Below are 21,022 nucleotides of genomic sequence, written 5' to 3' on the forward strand. Positions count from 1 at the left end.
TTTTGAGTTGAATTTATTTTTTACCTGTAATAATGGATAAAATTAAAACAAATCATAATAGCCTTCTATGTTGACTATTGTGATACACCTAGAGGGCTATTCTGACATAGTGCTATAAATCTGGCCGTATTGTGCTGAACAATGATTAAAACTATTGTGATACACACAGATGCTCAATGTATCACCTATAAAAGTTTGGTTGAAATCGCATTAAAATTGACTAAGATTTAGCAACTTTTGTAGTGGCATTTTTTACTCATAAAAATTTATACAATTTAGTGAAAACACCGTATTACAAATGCTAGGAAATTGCTGTTATGCCCAAATAATTATTTTTTTGTGTAAAGAAAAATATTGAGAAAATTATCATACTATTTGTATTGTTAAAATAAATTGAAATACTTTTTTAAATAATGATTAATATATTTTTCAAAACTGTATTACATTTTAGCACTAAGAACAGTAACAATTAAGCCAAAATTGTTATATAAATAAGTAAAAATAAGTCTATATGTGTAATTTTTTTTAACATACTGCATTGTACGTGCCAACATGTCAATTCAGACATCGCTTAAGAGCTGGGAAATTATTAAATATCCCTCGGGAGGTAATAAATTAATTTAGGTTAGACAATTAATCAATTTTGTCAATTTATTTTATTGTAAACGTAATGTCATAGCCCTTCTAGCGTATCATAGTAGTCCTAAATTGTATATAATAATAGCCCTTCTCATTCCTACACTAATACTGCTAGACCGTTCAATATTCACAGCTTCTATAGAGAAAAACGAAGCTAACACTATTCTGAATAAAAGAACAATTAAAAAATGATTCTATATTTTATTCATTGAAGAGCAATAACAAAAGTAACCGCCCATCACATCAATTTTTCAACAAACAAAACTGCCTTCTTTTAAAATGCATTTATGAGGATGAAGGTTAGGGCCTATAATATTTTAAAACTTTGTTCATTATTGCTTCTTAAAGAGCATAAAATGTACATCTATAATCGCGGTTTAAAAAATTTTCAAACTGAACCTTCGATACATTCTAAAGTCTGTACCAAATTAGCCCGACCTTTCTTACTGAATCATATTATCCCTATTTGACCCTATAGCTTACTGTATGTACAGACCCGTAGTTACCAGACAGTTAGCAAGAATATTTTCATTACGTGCGCTCATACATATGACCTATTTTATTCACTTAAGTGTTTTGGTGGCATACATTTAAATTCTTATACAGGAAAGCATGTTTTTTTTTTTATAATTGTGCAAGATTTAGGAGATACATTTTTATTACGTTATTTTAGTTTCTTAAAACATAGTAAAAAAACTTAAATTATGAACTAGGTACTAATCTTCTGACTATGTTAAGTTGTTTTTCTGGAGGTATATGAATGTGACAAGAATTAACTCAAAAAAATTTAATGTCATTGAACTTGTATCAACTTGTAGAGATACTTGTTTTTAGGTGTTTGATGTAGTAGATATACCGAATATTGTAATCTTTGTAAAGAACGATGTAGTTCACTGTTCAACATGACCATTTTTTCAAGAGAAGTTCATGTTACGTTTAGTGTAATATCACATGTGACTTTTAAAACGCTTGAGTCGTGTCCCGTGAAGTTCCCGTTCTCGTAAAATTTGAAGGATGATTATGTGTTCGTCATCAGGTCAGTTATGAGGTCGCCACGCGATGACGATGTTACTGTACGGGATACCACATGCCTCTATCGATCCTTGGCTGGTCCTCGTATCCCCGCTGTAAGGGCAGAGGGGCGTTTACTATTGAAATAGTTACCTTGAAAACATGTAATTTCAGATGCTTGTAGCTGTTGTTTGAACTATTTTATAACAATTTTCTTTCTGTTTTGCAAGACGCGTTGTTTTTCCTAGATACTGACTCTGCATTTAGATAATGATCGCGAAAAGGAGACTTTCCTAATGCCAATCGAAAAAATGTACGTATTTTTTCTTTTTGTAACAAGATTTAAGTATTTTTGTAGACTTTATTTGCACGATAATTGAAGTAATGCGTATTTTGTTTTTATCGCTTTAATTGCACTACTTATGTCCCATTTTATTTTGACTCTTGTAAATTTCAAGGATTTATTTCGAGCACTTTTCAATAATATCATTATTAAGCGTACAATTTCAAAACGTAAGACGTTAGTAACACTGTGTTCGTACCTTGAGAAGTAGCCTGTTACGTAACAGAGATTATACAGCATAAAATTAACGATTTTTTCTGCACTGATGTTACTTGATACCGGTAATTGTTCATTACGAAAGAGTGACACATTGAAATGCGACTGTTAACAGGATTTGAATTCAGTTCATGGGCATGCATAAAATAATCCGACATAATTTACCAGGATGACAGTTTTATAGACTTCTCCCGCTTAGTAGTTAAAGGAATTCCCTGAAATTCGTGTTAATGTTTGAAAGAAGCTACTTATACACTTATCGACTTAATGTTATAGCCTAATTACGTTCACCTTATTTCCGTCAATAGTGCGGTGAAAAACAAGTCAGAATGTTGGTGTAGACCTGGAGTATTTTTAGTAGGTTATTTTACGACGCTTTATCAACATCTTAGGTTATTTAGCGTCTGAATGAGATGAAAGTGATAATGACTGTGAAATGAGTCCGGAGTCCAGCACCGATAGTTATCCAGCATTTGCTCATATTGGGTTGAGGGAAAACCCCGGAGAAAACCTCAACCAGGTAACTTGTCCCGACAGGGATCGAACCCGGGCCACCTGGTTTCGCGGCCAGACGCGCTAACCTGGAGCATTCGCGCTGCATCGTGTTAAAGGTATAATTATAATAAATTAATCATGTGAGCACAAAATATCTCACATTACCATACCATTTTCTTTTGTTACTCTGAAGTAAAATTGAACTTTGTAAATCGAAACTATCGCTAACTCTTTGAAATTGAATTTTATATTTTAAGTGTAAATGAAACAAATGTACAGAAAATATAACAGTTGCTGATGTAGACGATGTTCAGTTTTAGTCAGTGCTAATGAAAACAAAAGTCTAACAATAGAAAAAAGGAATTGATGCAAAAGGTTTATGGTTTAGATATTGCTGGAAAAACGAAAGAACGGACAATGGTAAAGTTGTAGCTGCTCAGAGTTGTAACTTTAGGTAGTGTTAGGGAAACCTAAAGACTGAAAATTGTAGCAAAGTTATACATGTATGAGATTTATATTTCAGAAATTGCTAGTGAAACCAAAAGTCTGACAATGGCCAAGATGCATATGGTTTAAAGTTTAAGCGTGCGTGCATGTGTGTGTGTGTGCGTGCGTGTGTTCAAAGTAGACTTAAGTTCTCTTATGGCCTGACTCACCATAGGAGGAAACTTGAGTCACCCCTACACTAGTAGAAGACCCTTGTCCTTCAGGGATTATCTGGGCTCACATCACCATCGTCATCATTATTATCATATCTTACATAAGGTCGCAAGGAATGAACAATGAGTTTTGTCGTTAAAATTCTCCAGTTCGCTGCCTTTACATTTTAGTGTTAGCCTAGATCATATATATAAAATAGATAGCCCATCCCTATGTTAAAATCGGTAGCACTTTGAAGAGAACAGCCGCCAGGATCGCCACCCGTCCGCCGTAAACGAACACGAGATGGCAGTACAGTCGCTAATGAAATTCAAATGGGAGTTATGACGTGACTTCTTATGTAACAACTAGATGGCAGCATAGTAAACATCACAAAAGTTGTTACCGTCAAAGTCTATAAGGCCGAGCAATCTGAGTATATATGATCTAGGGTGTTAGGAAAGTGTTCAAAATTTATTCATTAAGTAATAGTCTAGATCAGCGGTTCCCAAACTTTTTCAGCCGCGGAGCCCATTTTGAAGCAAAAGTTTCTCGTGGAGCCCCAAGAAATGTTTACTTTTTAGTTTTATCTGCCTACGTTCTACACGATACATTAACGGAAGTATGAATATATATATATATATATATATATATATATATATAAAGCAATAGTAAAAAAAATACTAGCCACCGGCGTGGCTCAGTCGGTTAAGGCGCTTGCCTGCCAGTCTGAAGTTGCTTTCGGGCGCGGGTTCGATCCCCGCTTGGGCTGATTACGTGGTTGGGTTTTTCCGAGGTTTTCCCCAACCTTAATGTGTATGCAAAGTAATCTATGGCGAATCCTCGGTCTCATCTCGCCAAATATCATCTCGCTATCACCAATCTCATCGACGCTAAATAACCTAGTAGTTGATACAGCGTCGTTAAATAACCAAATAAAATAAAAAAAGTACTGGATATAATTTATTTAATCTACAAAATGATATTAACAGTAGCTAAGATATTTTAAAAATGTTACAGTGTTACATGTACACTCGAAGTTAATGTGAAGAATGTGCCTGTTTCTTGCGACAGAGTTTCTCAATGTCCGGTGTCATAGAAGTCAGTTGAAGACGTATATCTTCTTCTGTGTCCAAACAAGTTCGATATTTTGTTTTTGTAGCCGTATACCTCGAATAGGTCGTTTCACTGAGGTACACAGTACCAAAAGGCAGTGAGAGAATTTTAACTTTTAAACTTAATATCAAAAGATCCTCCCCTAACTTAGCCCAAGAATTCTAGAAATGGTTTGCTTTTAAATGATGCCTGATAGTGGCTGTTCGAAGCAGTGAGGGTTGCTGGTTTTGACATATCTCGAAATGGATCTACAATCCACTCATATTTCTTTAGGATCGATTCCTGAGTGTCCCTTGGAAAGTATGAATTCATATTTTGAAGCAAATTGTCAAGGTGTTCTTTCATTATTCCTATGAATTAGTGATTCATTGTTATGTTATTTTCTTCTATAAAGTTTGAAGTCAATGAGAAACGTTAGATCCTTATTGTCGACGCTTTCTATGCAGAACGCTATCTTTTTCTTCAGTGCGACAATTTCGTCATCAGCATCGAATATAGTCTTCCGTTTACCTTGTACGAGTATGTATGTGCTAAATTCAATTTTGAAAAATGTCTGCCAAGTAACATAATTTGTACAACCATTCCTGATCATTCAAATAATCTGCTAGCAAACTGTTCTGGTAATTCAAAAGTGAAGAAACTTTCGTTCGAAGTTCATGTAATCGGTACAACGCTTTACCGCGCGACAACCATCGCACTTCTGTGTGTAATATTACTAACAATGACTTGTGTATACTACCCATATCTCACACAGGATTTTAAGTAGCCTACACTGCGAAGGTCGTGCCTTAACAAAGTTGATAATTTTGACGGCGTTGTCTAGTACCTGCTTTAATAACGCTGGCATTTTTTCGTTGCGAGGGCTTGTTGGTGTAGTATACAGTGACTACTTGTTCAGTTTTTAAAACTTTCTTGATCCTTGTAACAGCGCCAGCAACAGGACTTACCATGGCCTTTGCGCCATCTGTGCACACGTCAATGCAATTGTCTCATGGTATCGAGTTTTCAATGAAGAAGAAAAAAATTCAGTACCGCTTGTAGAGGATCGCAGTGGCTGCAGAACAAAATATTTCATGAAAGAACCTGAAAATTCAAACCGCACAAACATCATTAACATAGCTCATCCGGCAACGACCGTGGATTTGTCAAGTTGTAACGAAAATTTCGTTTTAACTGATACGGGAAATCATGATATTTTTACGTCTTTTCATAGATTCTGGATTCGATCATGCACATTGTTATTTGATAAGGGCACACTGGAAATCAAGTTTGCACTTTTCTCGTCCACCATGCATTTCACTATCTCCACTAATAGTGGTTTCATAAGAGTTTCAGCAAGAGTGAGGTTTACCAGCAAGAGCCTGGTCATGTCTAACCAAGTACGACGTTTTCAGTGCTTTCTCGTTGTTTGCTTTACACGAGGTAAAATTTTGTCTGAACTGCATGGAGTTCGTCACTTTTTCTTTCGAAGTAGTCTGCAGTTTCATTTGTGAATTTTTGAATTGAGAAATGCCGTCTAAGCTTGGCAGGGAACATAGAACTATTGGGAAAAACTTTGTTACATATCACACATTGTGGACGTTCGTCAGCAAATTCAGTGAATCCCATGTCTAAATATAAATCACAATATTTTCGTTTGTTACTTTCTACTCTACACTAGGCATCGTAGATCTGAGACAGGATCATATTCAACATATTCCGAACTCAGTTCCCAGGAATTCGCACTATCTTCTTTGAAAGTAAGGGTATAGCTGTTGTTATCTCCCTTTGACTGAGCACTGGTTGATGGCTAATGACTCTTAGATCTTAGGGACCCCGTCTTAAGCTACAGTTCCGGTTCAACGAAAGTTTAGCTAACACATCTGCTATCAAATTAACATACAGTATATATATATATATATATATATATATATATATATATATTTTTTTTTTTTTTTTGAGGTAACGTAACAGTCAATAGATTGTAGATTCCACGTACCAAGAATAACAAATTCTGCCTGCCCGGTATATAAAAAATAAAATAAATTTCGAGAATCATTGAGTACTTGGCAAGCAAGAAAGACCGAGATAGTTCCAGTGACGAGTAGATCTAATATTAATGCTTCCATGTAGCAAGAAGAACGCAAACTACTTTCTCAGAAGTATTTTTCGCTTGATGGAAGTAGTTTCCGTTTTCCCCGCTAGAGACTAGATGGAATTAGCAATTTTTGTCATCTTCATAACTTCCGCGGACGGAGCACACTTTGGGAACCGCTGGTCTAGATCATATATATCCAGATTGCTCTGCGTTATAGGCTTTGACGGTAAAAACTTTTGTCAGGTTTACTATACTGCCATCTAGTTGTTAAATAAGGAGTTACGTCATAACTCCCATTTGAATTGCATTAGCGACTGTACTGCCATCTCATGTTCGTTTACGGCGGACGGGTGGCGATCCTGGCGGTTCAAAGTGCAAACCGATTTTAACATAGGAATGAGCAATCTATATGTGATCTGGAGTAATAGATAAAACGGATTGATTCATTGGGTTTGATTGCCTCCTTAACACGTTTTCTCAATACGATATGAGTTATTCTCAATTGTACTCGTGTAGCCATACCTCATTGCCAGAGTAACGGATTTAAAATAAATTTGAAATGCTGATGATCCGATCCCCGCTTCTTTCATTAGCATTCTTTAATTTTAAAGTGAAATTTCAGAAGAGTTTAGAAACTTCTAACTTACAAAACTCAAAACCGAATGGTGTTTAGTTCAAACAAATAGAGAAAGGAACATAATGGTAATTCTGCAAGAGTACGTCAATATGGTTCAAGTTCATAACGAGGCTGAAGGAAACGTCTATGAAGCAAAAAGTCAACGATTCTTGACGGACGTTAGTAAAGATGAGATTCTTGAAAGACTTTTGAGATGATCCGCATGTAAGCTTCAGAACCATAGTGCAGATTTGCTGCACTGTTAGTGTGTGATGTGACATCAGTGTTGCCACTGATAAAACTTAAAATGTACTAGATCTCACAGAAAATTATACCAAATTATACCAAACTGTACTTTATTTGTTTACTTAATGTATTAAATCTACTGATCTCTTGCATCCGCTCAACAAATTACAAATTCTGGGGAAAGGTATTAATATTTAACAGAAAACTAACATTAAATTTGTCGTTGTCCCTTTACTTTATTTACATCAATAAAAATGTATTTTTTAATACTTAACCTACAGTCCTGTTATTATTCGGCTGAGAAGCTTTTGTCATCTAGTCTGCTGTCAAAAAATCTGAAAGTTAGAATTTATAAAACAGTTATATTACCGGTTGTTCTGTATGGCTGTGAAACTTGGACTCTCACTTTGAGAGAGGAACAGAGATTAAGGGTGTTTGAGAATAAGGTTCTTAGGAAAATATTTGGGGCTAAGAGGGATGAATTTACAGGAAAATGGAGAAAGTTACACAACGCAGAGTTGCACGCATTGTATACTTCACCTGACATAATTAGGAACATCAAATCCAGACGTTTGAGATGGGCAGGGCATGTAGCACGTATGGGCGAATCCAGAAATGCATATAGAATGTTAGTTGGGAGGCCGGAGGGGAAAAAGACCTTTGGGGAGGCCGAGACGTAGATGGGAAGATAATATTAAAATGGATTTGAGGGAGCTGGGATATGATGGTAGAGACTGGATTAATCTTGCTCAGGATAGGGACTAATGGCGGGCTTATGTGAGGGCGGCAATGAACCTCCTGGTTCCTTAAAACCCAGTAAGTACTTAACCTACAGTATAACCTCGTTAATCCGGACTAATTGTGAGATAAGTTGTCCGGATTAACTGAAATGTCCTGAAAGAATAGCAGAAAGTGAAATAAAACTCCGTTTACATCAACAAAACACGTTTATTATACATTTAAAGGGCATACACTTAATATAGGCTATATAAAATTTAAAGCGATGTAATACAATACATTTATGATAATTATTATGATGTGCCCGACGAACCTGGCTCTGCATCGCTCGAAATTGGTTTAAAATACGGAGCTGTATGACCAGCTCGATCGTTTACTTCTAGCCACGTGTAATACATCGCATACCCCATTTTAGGCAAGCTATTTCGTTGACTGTCCGGAGTAGCGAAGTCCGGTTTATCGGATTCGGATTAATGAGAGTACCCACTGTTGTCGCATGGTGACTTCGATTAATTATATTGTCGCGTCAATAATAAAAATTTGTTTCTGGATAACACTAAAAGAGAACATTGAAGGAAAGAAAAACATTAATTTTAAAAGCAACTAATTTATATCCCCAATTATTTGATTTAATTTCAAACTGACGAATTGTCATTGTTAATCTTTGACAATAATCTGTCAGTAATTTAACATTGACAGCTCTTAAAACATTAGTAAAATATTCCGTTTTCATTTTATAAAATAAAGAAGTACAGATTGTACTAAATTATGTCAAATTGTATCCAAAGTGACAACACTGTGAGGCATCCTCGGCGATCACTTCATTGGACCCTACTTCTATCGGCGACGGCTAACTGGCACATGATTTCTACTCTTCCTCCGGAACAACCTTACACTAGTAAGTCTATTAGAAGACGTCTCTCTCTCATTGGCAACAGACTTCTGGCTTCAGTTGAGCGGTGCACACCTGCACCTCTCGAGACGTGTAGAATTACCTCGATCGTATCTCCGAGATGATATGTTATGTTAGACCTGTGCGTTGGCCTGCGCGATCGTCGGACTTGACACCACTGGATTTCTTTCCGTTGGAGCATTCAAGAATAGGACTTATGAAGAGAGACCACATGATCCCCCGATCTCCGCAGAAGGATAAGAGCTCCCTATCCCAGAGGATAAGAGCGTGACACCCGAGATGCCATGCCGAGTCCACATTGACACAGAAGTATGTCTTCATGACGCAAGGACGTCACTTCTGGAACCAGCAATAACAATAATACGTGGAAGAACTGCCTACGGTTCTTGGCTATTTATTGTAGCTGTCATGAGTGCTTCTGAAAATTCAGTACAATAGTCGAAGTAGCTTTAGTATGTTCAGTATTGTGTATATCTCAAAATACGAGTAAATTACGTTATTTTGATCAAATTCTGCACTATATCTTCTGTAAAGATGCATGAAATTCCTATATTCGTTCCTAATCCTAAATTAAACGTAAAAAATTAATTTACGGTGTAGGTAATCATAATGGTTACGAAAAATTAAATATATTGCTGTATCTCACCTTCACTAAGTATGCTGTCCTAAGTCCGTCTCAAAGAGCGAAGAACTATTCACTCTCTCACGTTACTCTTCAAGATTCTTCAGAAATCTAACCCTAGGTACTTAGTTTCTCGTTTTCAACACTTGTCCTCGTGTCACGAAATACTCACTCACTACACCGTATCACACTCTCCATTCCTAAACACAGAACATCCTCCTACTCTTCATCGTTCACCGTCTCTGCAGCTCATCTCTGGAACTCTACCGCAACATGTCAGAGACATTATCTAGTTTCAAATAATAAACGAAAGTTGCACTTCTAGATTTCCTTCACTTATAAGCCCTTTACTCTGCGATAGTTTTGTAAAAAATATGTTTCTTTTTCTTCCTTTTTCTTTTCTTTCTTTTTTTTTTTTTTTTTCTCTTGATCGCCAGATGAATTTATTATCGTACCGTTTTCATTGTTAATTCTATTTAAACTAGTGGCTTGTGCAGCAAATGCTGCAAACTAAGTTCATTAGACGTTCAAATAAACATTTTTCAGATTTATTTTCAATGAAGAATACCACACATTCTGAAAGTTATTTGCGTCCATAATAATGAAAGATACTATCTCTCTCGAGCCAATACTGAAGAGAACCACACATATAAATATCTACACCACACCGCCATTAAATATATGAAAAAGACCCAACTCCACTTGATTAATAACTATAAAAATATTAGATTTTTAGTAATATTATTATCTTACGTAAGTTTTATAGCGTTCAGTAACATATACTATATACACTATATAACCGCCACTCAGTAAAATATAGAAATCAAAATCTAATTTGTTATTCTCTACATCTACTTATATAACCGCAAAACGTTTCACTTTCATATCATCAATATAGCATTAATATGTATAATTAATGAAAAATAGTCACATCATGGCATTAATGCCATGAAACCACCTCAAGTTTTGTAGTTTTTAATAGCCAATACACAGCTGTACCCAGAAAATTACACATGACAGAATCGAACCTGTAAATTATTTTTAGTAAGTTAAGTTTTTAATAACAAATTTAATTTGAGCTCTAAATATGTCAGCATTCTTGCAGATCATGGCCTTCGTGTAATATTGTTTACTGTAATGTGTGCTTTGTTTTATTCTGAAATGCAATTAGCTAGTTCTCAAAACTGACGACAGATGGATTTTGGAAAATAGGAAAATAATGTTGAAAAATTAACATTTCACTGAAAACTACTATTTTTCTGAAAAACTTTGAGTTCCAAGCTTCAAAATGAGGGATCATTTATTAAAATCCGTTCAGCCGTTTTCCCGTAATTTCCATTACCAGTTCTAATTATATATATATATATATATATATATATATATATATATATATATATATACACAGTAGATGTAGTATTTTTTCTTACTGTATTACATTCCATTTGTTATATTCTTCCTTACGTTTTTCCTATCAACTTTTTGGACTAACTGAATTGCTTTTATTATAGTCCAATCTTTAGATCTGTATTTAACTTTCTTTTTTCTATTATGGTATTATTTTCATATTGTTTAGTGTCGATTTTGTTATGCTATTATTTTTTGTAATATGTTAGTATCCTGTTCTTTAACATTCTGTTCAAATTTCACTCGTATACTTTGTCACCTGGTAGTGTGTAAGAGAAGGTCCTATGGCCTTAACTCTGCCAGTATAAATAAATTATTATTATTATTATTATTATTATTATTATTATTATTATTATTATTATTATTATTATACGTTACAACAAATGGATAAATCGTGTCTTGTGAGTTTGTCCACTGGTACGACAGAGTTTCATCTTATGAAACGGAGTAATTTAATGCAAACTAACACCACTGTTAGAGGCTTCTTTAATTTTTTTTTACTACAGTAAGATTTATGTTGGTATTACAAAATGTTATATATTATAAATATTTAGTGTCAGTTTTGTTATTATTTTGAAATATGATAGTATTTTGTTCTTTTCACTTTTTGTTAAATTTCACTGCTTGGGTTATACCAGACGGGATCATACAAAAATGAAGACATTCTAGAACATACCTGCACAAACAGCGCTCAACGAGCGCGCGCGCGCGCGCTCATTCGGAGCGGGAGAGCCGTGTTCACCGCTCGCCGAAACGGAGAGGAAGATACGTCAGAATGACATAGACTTGCTATAGGTAGAGGAGAGGCAAACGACCACTCAATTATCTAGTGGAGTGCAGTGTGTAGGCCTATTCTCAGTAACTGTTTCACGTTGCTTACCTACTGCTACAGTACAGTATGGAGGAATCTAAAAGACGGACCATAACATGTAACATTTAACGATTTACAGCTCAAACTTATTGATCCTCAATGTGACCTAAGGGCTAAAGATCGTTTGAATAATACTACTAGCCTGGTTGAGTTTTACAAGACTAAACATTAGCAATAATATCCACGACTACACAAGCTGGCTGTGAAAATGATTGCTATGTTTGGCTCAACATTTACTGTATATTTGTGAGCAACTTTTTTCTATAATCAACTATAATAAAGGCAGACATCGAACATCTGTAACTGATGTTTCATTACGATCAGTAGGCCTACTGTTCCTTTCAGCTGCCAACAGTGTAAAACCTCGTTTCGATGTACTGATAAATAAAAATATAACAAAATGATATTGTACATTTAAGTAGCTATAGAATTTCTATTATTTCTGTAAAACAAATATTTCTTTATTAATTAATAATAGTCCAATATAGTTTTGCAAACACTGAACGGGAATTCATTTCATAAACACTCGTAATAGTACTTCCTTTTGTGTATATGTACGAGATCACCCCTTCGTCCAGTCCACCCTTATACAGAGCGCAGCTAATATCTGCATTCCGCTCATGAGCTGTGAGCCGGCTCGGAGAGCGCAAACCTTGTGCAGGCCTGTTCTAGAACAACTAAATATGGAATCCGTCATTACTTATCTAAAATGCAGAGATAAAACTGGCAGCACCACGTCAGTAGAAAGCCACCGGCGTAGCTCTGTCGGCTAAGGCGCTTGCCTACCGATCCGGAATTGCGGATTCGATTCCTGCTTGGGCTGGTTTTCCCCAACCGTAAGGAAAATATCAGATAATCTATGGCGAATCCTCGGCCTCATCTCGCCAAATACCATCTCGCGATCACCAATCCCATCGTCGCTAAATAACCTCGTAGTTGATACAGCGTCGTTAAATAATCAAGTTAAAAAAACGTTATTAGAATGAATCGAACAAGAATCCCAAGAATCCTGCACTATAGCCTATATCTCGTGGCAGAAGATCTGTAGGACGACCGCTTAACGTTGAATTGAGTCCGCAACAGACCACATAGTTTAGTAGATTATGATGATGATGATGATGATGATATATCTTGGTTGAAAATTTTATGATTTCCTGTAAGTGTAAGCTGTTTTTATTGATTTTTATATAAACACAATCAAACTGTTCGGTAAATCGAAGATTCAGCGTAGAATACTTTTCATGATTTCAGAATTGCTTGCCTCATTTGTTAATCTGTTTCCTGTTTTAAGATGTTAATTTGGTATTATTATTTATGTTTTTAAATCCACCACCAACAGAAGCAGGCTTCCAATTACAGGTGGCTTACACAGATACATACACAAAATACATAATGAGAAAAAAAAAACAAACAACACAAACGAAAGAAAGAAAATAAATAATGGTAATAGATGCTAGCATATAATATTGCAGTTAATATAGTGCCAAATATCAATATATTGATGCAAAATTATTTAAAAACTAGAGTAAAAACATTATAATACACTTCTTCATAATTAAAATATCTAAGGAAATACAATTTTTTTAATATTGTATGAAACTTTTCAATTGTTAAACTGAAATCTAATTTAGAATCACAGTTTAAAGACAGAGAGTTGTAAGTATTACACATAACAAACAATGGAGAGTTCTTGAAGAAAACAGTTCTAGGAATGGGAATAACAAAAGGTTGCCTATGACGTAATTCTGTTTTTTTACGTTGAACTGAACGAATTTAAGAAAATCACAGTTATTCTATATACCGTTAACAGTCTTATAGAGTAAAATTTGGCTATTTATTAATCGTCGAGATTTTAAAGTTTTATAATTAAATTAAAAAAGTAATTGATTATATGAAATTTCCTTATCATAAGACGACACGTGATGTTTTTTAAAATATAAATAACGTAAAAAATCTTTTCTGTATCCTTTCTATTTGCATCTCATATTATTATTATTATTATTATTATTATTATTATTATTATTATTATTATTATTATTATTATTATTATTATTATTATTATTATTATTATTACGGAAATTCTACTTCAAGCAAGTAAAGCGATAGGGTTGGAAGTAAATCCCGAAAAGATTAAGTAGGCTATATGATTATGTCTCGTGACCAGAATATTGTACGAAATGGAAATATAAAAATTGGAGATTTATCCTTCGAAGAGGTGGAAAAATTCAAATATCTTGGAGCAACAGTAACAAATATAAATGACCTCAAGAGGAAATTAAACGCAGAATGAATATGGAAATGCCTGTTATTATTCGGTTAAGAAGCTTTTGTCATCTAGTCTTCTGTCAAAAAATCTGAAAGTTAGAATTTACAAAAACAATTATATTACCGGTTGTTCTATATGGTTGTGAAGCTTGGACTCTCACTTTGAGAGAGGAACAGAGATTGAGGATTTTTGAGAATAAGGTTCTTAGGAAAATATTTGGGGCTAAGAGGGATGAAGTTACAGGAGAATGGAGAAAGTTACACAACGCAGAGCTGCATGCATTGTATTCTTCACCTGACATAATTAGGAACATTAAATCCAGACGCTTGAGATGGGCAGGGCATGTAGCACGTATGGGCGAATCCAGAAATGCATATAGAGTGTTAGTTGGGAGACCGGCGGGAAAAAGACCTTTGGGGAGGCCGAGACGTAGATGGGAAGATAATATTAAAATGTATTTGAGGGAGGTGGGATATGATGGTAGAGACTGGATTAATCTTGCTCAGGATAGGGATCAATGGCGGGCTTATGTGAGGGCGGCAATGAACCTCCGGGTTCCTTAAAAGCCAATTAGTAATTATTATTATTATTATTATTAATATTATTATTATTATTATTATTATTATTATTATTATTAGGTCTGTGATCTCTTGTAATGAACGTTATTGCATCTCATTTATACAGTGAAAATGATTTCATTTTTTCGTGAAAGTTTTAAAATTAGCCACACACATGACTCACAAATATTGATCCAGAATAGAAGCTTTTATTATTACACGCCACACCAGCAGCGGCTTTTATTGTCCCTCAAGAAAGTCAGTTGCTCTCTCGCTATTGTGTGTTCTATTTCTGTGGTAACATAAACATCCTCAAGATGAGGCCTCGCCTCGTCACGTTCGAGCAGGTTGATGGAACGACGGCAGTTCTCAAACTCTGGTAAGTTTCTCCGATTATGACACTTTTAACTCTTCGACAAGCGACTGGCTACTTTAAGAAGATTGCTATAAAAGTTTATCGCTTTTCTTAATCTTGATTTATATCTTTGACTTCATTTTATATGGTTTTTCTCCTGATGTTTAAGATCCAGTTGGTGTGTGGCATTTTCTACATAATTTTGATAGAATGAAATTGATTTATTTTATGACATATTTCATATTTTTCGTGAAGTTCGCCACATTTTGTCGGAATATATAAAATTTCGTAATTTTTACAACTGTTATTTTACGAATTGGAAGAATGGCAACTTCTAATTCAGAATTGTTACTTGCTAGAAAATAAAAAACAAATATTTTAAACTCTTCAGAAAAGACGATAATTAGCTAGAAACTGCTCAAAATATATTATTTATCTTTTCAATAATATTGAGATATTACTGTATAAAACAGTTACATATCTTTTTATTAATTCGTACACTCATTCGTGTCTTTAGAAAAGATGTTTAAAAAATAAATTTAGATCATATATCATTGTAATCGTAATAGAATTCTGACGTGTAAGGGATAATAACAAAATTACTCTGAGAGCTGCATTAATATGTTGTAGTTTAGATTTTAATTACTTTATGCCCATTAAAGTACACCTATTCATTAAAGTTCAGGTTTTCGATTATTCTTGGATATGCAATCGAAGGACAACTATCGAAAGGTCACGGAGGCTGGAAATCCAATACTGTCGCAGAAGGTTATGTTCTGTTACTATAATAATTAGCGTTAATTGTAAATAATATTCAAAGAAATTCAATTTGTCGTCTCGTTTTTCAATGTCGAATTCAATTTCAAGGTTATATCAAGACTAATGTTTATCTTACTCTCTAGATTATATCAAGGTCGTCGACATTCGTCTGCACACATCTCACAATTCATGAGGTAGGCTATTGCACTCACTCACATAACACTAACATGAATACTATGAATAATTTCAAGTTAGAAATATGGTCGAGCATAAAAAGTCGTATGAAACTTGCCTATAATGGTAATTAAGACGCTCGTATGAAAATTATGAAACTCGCTTGCACTCGTTTCATAAACATGCTCGCGTCTTAATTACTACCATTATAGGATCGTTGCATAATGTACTATTAAATTATTTATTTAATTTTTTTATATTCGAAAATGTAATTGCATTTCAAATTTAATAATTTTCTTCCATCTATCATCAACATAACACAAAGATTGTATCATATTCATGAGTTAGATTAAGATTATTTGTAATGTTGTGCAAACAAGTGAAACATTTAATGTAAACTTTGCTTTTCCCTACTAACCGTGCCTGTAGACAGGTCAAAAAAGTTCTCAGCCGAGAGGTGTATATTTATGTTAACATTGTTATTGGGTCGTGTAGTGAACTAATGTATGCCTATTTCAAAGCTATTTTGCTGGTATAAGTTACTGTAAAGTTAAAAATGTTTTTTTTTTCTTTTGTTACAGGGTATTCAAGAAGAGTTCTCCCAATGGAAAAGTAAGTAAACAATAGAAAACTGCGTCCGTATGTGTGTCTATGTAGCCTATATATGTACTTATTTATAAATATGTTGTGCGAGATATTTCTAATCATTAGCCTATTGATTGTTTTAAATAACACTAGGAAACAAATATACTCGTACTATTAATGTGCATAGAAAGTTTGTGCTGTATATAACCGCAACGTAATTGTCGTACTAATGAGAGAATTGACATTACTTTTATATTTTATTTTTTGCATAAAAGTACACACAAGTAAATTTCGTGAAAATAGATCTCCATAATGATTATAGTGCTTGCCTAGCGTGGATTTTCTCTTGTAATCCAGCTTACTCTCCCTTTTAGGAAACCAATAATATTCTCTATCATTGTTGAATCCCAGACAGCTACTTAGTTTTTGCATTGATACTATGTCTTTGATGAAAGTATACTTCACTTCCCTTGTTCATCACTTATAACACCAAATTGAAGTTGTAACAAGAAAGTCATCGTTTTTATCTAGACCCTTGGAGATCTGTTATGAACGATTACCTGGCTGCCACTTTAACGCGTGCCATTCCGAATTCGAGTCTTAATCTTTGTAAAAGCTGTTCCCAAATTTTATTAACCTGCGCTTTCTTTGGAATAGCTTGGAAATTCTGCGCCTCCTTTCTCGGTTAACTCTCTCCAAATATATATTATAAATATAACAGGCATTTAGATTATGTTAGGTGTTTAAGGGGAGGCAGAGGTGAAATTTTCGAACAAAACTGAAGAAAAAATGAAAATTTGTTTTTTTTTTTTTTCCATTTTTATTATCTTTATTTTCATATTCCGATGTTAGTTTTTGATTTTGTGCCCTTAAAAGTATGAAATTAAAACCAAGATAACTGTATTACTATATTATTCCCATAATAAACTAATACTTATCATTATTTATATACCTTCTCTGAACATATAAATAAAAAGAAATATTAAAAATTTCTTACAATATGGTCCATGGAGCATTTTATATCAAACGATATAAAGTTTTATAAAATTATTAATATTTACAGAACTATTGTACTTAGAAAGTTGAAACTTGGTATGTCCATTACTAATAACATACTTAGTATCCATGATCAATTTCAAACAAATCGGATAAATTTTGTGGATTTTGAAATATTCACCTCCAATTCTGTGTGGATTACATATGTAATCCAAATCTAAGTGGAAGACAAATGTAATCCACTGCTGTTTATTGAGTCACCACATCTCCACTATTGATGATAGCGTGAATACAGTATATATGGTTTAGAGTGGATTATATTCTGAGTGGATTACATATGTAATCCAATTCTGTGTGGATTACATATGTAATCCAAATCTCAGTGGAAGACAAATGTAATCCAATTCTGTGTGGATTACATATGTAATCCAAATCTCAGTGGAAGACAAGTAATCCACAACTGTTTATTAAGTCATCACATATCCGCTATCAATGATGATAGCGTGAAATTTTCAGTATTTTCCTGTTACTTTTAGGAGCCGTGCTTCCACTACAGTGGGCAGCTAGTATTATGGCCATGACGTGATATAATATGTTATAAATTGTATGTTATATATAAACTACGTCCATATTCTTTGATTTTATACATTAACGACAATGCACTTGATTAAAATAATTTAATTTTTTTTGTAATGTTTTTTTTTTTTTTTTCATAAAAAGGAGCAAAATCATTTAAACTACAATCAACTGAATCCCTGTCAGCATTCATGCGTGCCATTACACCGATTGTTTTACATGGGCCTTCCCCATCCTTTACAACAGGCTCAATTGACTGCAGTAGCCGGGACGCGAACCTGCGGTCCTAGGCACGATATGCTGGCCGGAGTATATATGTTTTTAGAGTGGATTACATATGTAATCCAATTCTGTGTGAATTACATATATAATCCAAATCTGAGTGGAAAGCAAATGTAATCCACGTTTATTAAGTCACCACAACTCCGCTATCAATGATAATAGCATGAAATTTTCAGTATTTTCCTGTACCTTTTAAGAGGCATGCTTTCACTATAGTGGGCAGTTAGTATTATGGCCATGACGTGATATGTTATAAATTGTATGTTTTATATATATATATATATATATATATATATATATATATAACTACAGTACGTCCATATTCTTTGATTTTATACAACATTAACGACATTGCACTTGATTAAAATAATTTAATTTTTTTTCTTCAAAAAGGAGCAAAATCATTTCAACTACAGTCAACTGAAACCCCGTCATCGTCCATGCGTACCATTGCGCCGATCAGATTTTGAGAACCTATCGATATCGTTTCATTTGCAACACGGTTTTATAGAAGGCATACTCCACAAGGAATCGTCTGGGACGCTTTTAAGAGATTGTTTCTTTTTTTTAAGGAAGAGTGTTTTTTCATATGTATCATTCCCGAGTTAACTGAGGAAACACTTTTTCGGAATGTTTGAAATTGAGGTTGTTGCATTTCTGCAGTACTGTGAAATGATGAGAACGTAAAAAATAAAACGTAGGCCTAATAGATATTACAAAACCGCACCCTTTAAGAGGCAGAAAAGGTGGAAATCGTTAAAAAATTACGGTATTTAGATTTTATTAGATTACTGCAGTACAGATTTACAACTCATTCCAGCAGAATTTATATAGGTCCTTTGCACAAATAGTCTACCTGTAGCGTGACTAACGGATTTTTATTCTTTCTTATTGCCATAATCTGAATACTCAGAAGACGTTATCAACACTGGGCATTTCCAATGTCACATGCTCCGTGGATCGTTCACCGTAAGTTCGCTGAAACCTCGTCTTCTCAGAAGATGACGCGATGGTGTACTTTCTGGACCGGTAATCAGGATGTGTGTGAAGTATATAGAAATTTTGTAATGTTAGAGGCTACGGGAGCACTTCGAGAAACTTTCCACGACAACGCCAGTTTCTATTTGTCTCACTCATTCTTCACTTCAAGTTCAAATAAAAATTCCGTTTGAACTCGTCGGAATTCCGGAATTTGAATTCATAGCTCCTACATGGAGTTTAATAGCTCATAGGCCTATACAGTGCGTTTCAAAATTCATGCTTATTTTCTGCTACAGATAAATGTAAATGGAGAATAATAAAATGGTATACAGAAAAATACAGGGTGTCACTTAAAAATGTTTCCAATGACGTCAAAACTCGCACAACAGTGATATCAAGAATGATTTGTTTTTGTGAAAATGTCTCTTTTAAAATATAAGTTACTGTTTGACGCGTTAATCACGAACTTTACAAGTTCAATATGAAGTATGAAATATATGTTGAGCACAGGGACGAGTGATTTTGCACAGACACAAGATTTCTTCATCTATCTCTCTTCTGGAGGAATGGATATGATAGGAATTTCTACAATGATTTACGAACAAATATCTGACGATAATGCAACAATATTAAGAAGCGCAGAAAAGTTTCATTTTATTTGAGTCGGATAAATGCTATTAGAAATTATTCTGTGCCAACATGCAAATGAAAATTTGTTTTCCGAGTCGCGTTACAGTCTTTCTTCCCTGCCACTGCAGGTCGCCATACCAAGATAAAGAATATAGGGTGTGTGTTGAAGTTTGTTCAGAATACAGAATATAATTAAAACAATAGAGATAGAAATAAAATAATACAATCAATTTAAAAAAGAAGATACAGTAATATTAACAAAATTTGAGGACCGAATGAGCAGCGCTCGTGTTCGGTCGCAGTTCAGAGATATTATTAATATACCTGTAAGAGAATATACAAAATAAAATAAAATATGAACTAAAATTAAAATTACAGCTACAGTGAAATTATATAATATAATATATTAATGTAAGAGGAATATAGAAAAAATAAAATAAAATAGAAACTAAAATTAAAATTACAGCTGCAATAAAATTATATAATATAACATTAACATAGAGAAGAATAATATCGTACGTGAATAAAGTAATAATAATAATAATAATAATAATAATAATAATAATAATAATTTATTTTAGCTGGCAGAGTTAAGGCCGTAAGGCCTTCTCTTCCACTCAACCAGCAAAGTAGAGGACAATTTATGAAAAAATATATATTCTAAAATTATAGAATAGAAATGTAATATAGCTGATTAATTCATACACATAGGCTATAAATTTATTTAATCAAGCGTGTGTTTTTTTTTTTTTCAGACAATGTGTCGTTAACCTAGAGGGTACAGGGATGAGAGAAATATATTATAGAGTGTGTGTAAAGTGTGGAATACCACTCGTAACGTTATAACTTTTAGTTTTATCATATTTATAACGTTATCTATATACTAATAATAAATCTGTAGCCGAAATTTTTCTG

General features: G+C 34.0%; 1 protein-coding gene across 4 annotated transcripts in view; it reads left to right on the forward strand.

The window, feature by feature from the left end:
* The window catches only part of krz (beta-arrestin protein kurtz), a 375,435-nt gene that overhangs the window by 263,676 nt on the left and 90,737 nt on the right, over positions 1-21,022 (forward strand). For all 4 annotated transcript variants that reach the window (XM_069833898.1, XM_069833928.1, XM_069833917.1 and 1 more), the window contains exon 4: positions 16,639-16,669. In XM_069833898.1, coding sequence (XP_069689999.1) covers positions 16,639-16,669 — 31 coding nt within the window. The remainder of the gene's footprint in view (positions 1-16,638; positions 16,670-21,022) is intronic.

This window comes from Periplaneta americana, chromosome 1 (assembly GCF_040183065.1).
Source record: "Periplaneta americana isolate PAMFEO1 chromosome 1, P.americana_PAMFEO1_priV1, whole genome shotgun sequence".
NCBI lineage: Eukaryota > Metazoa > Arthropoda > Insecta > Blattodea > Blattidae > Periplaneta > Periplaneta americana.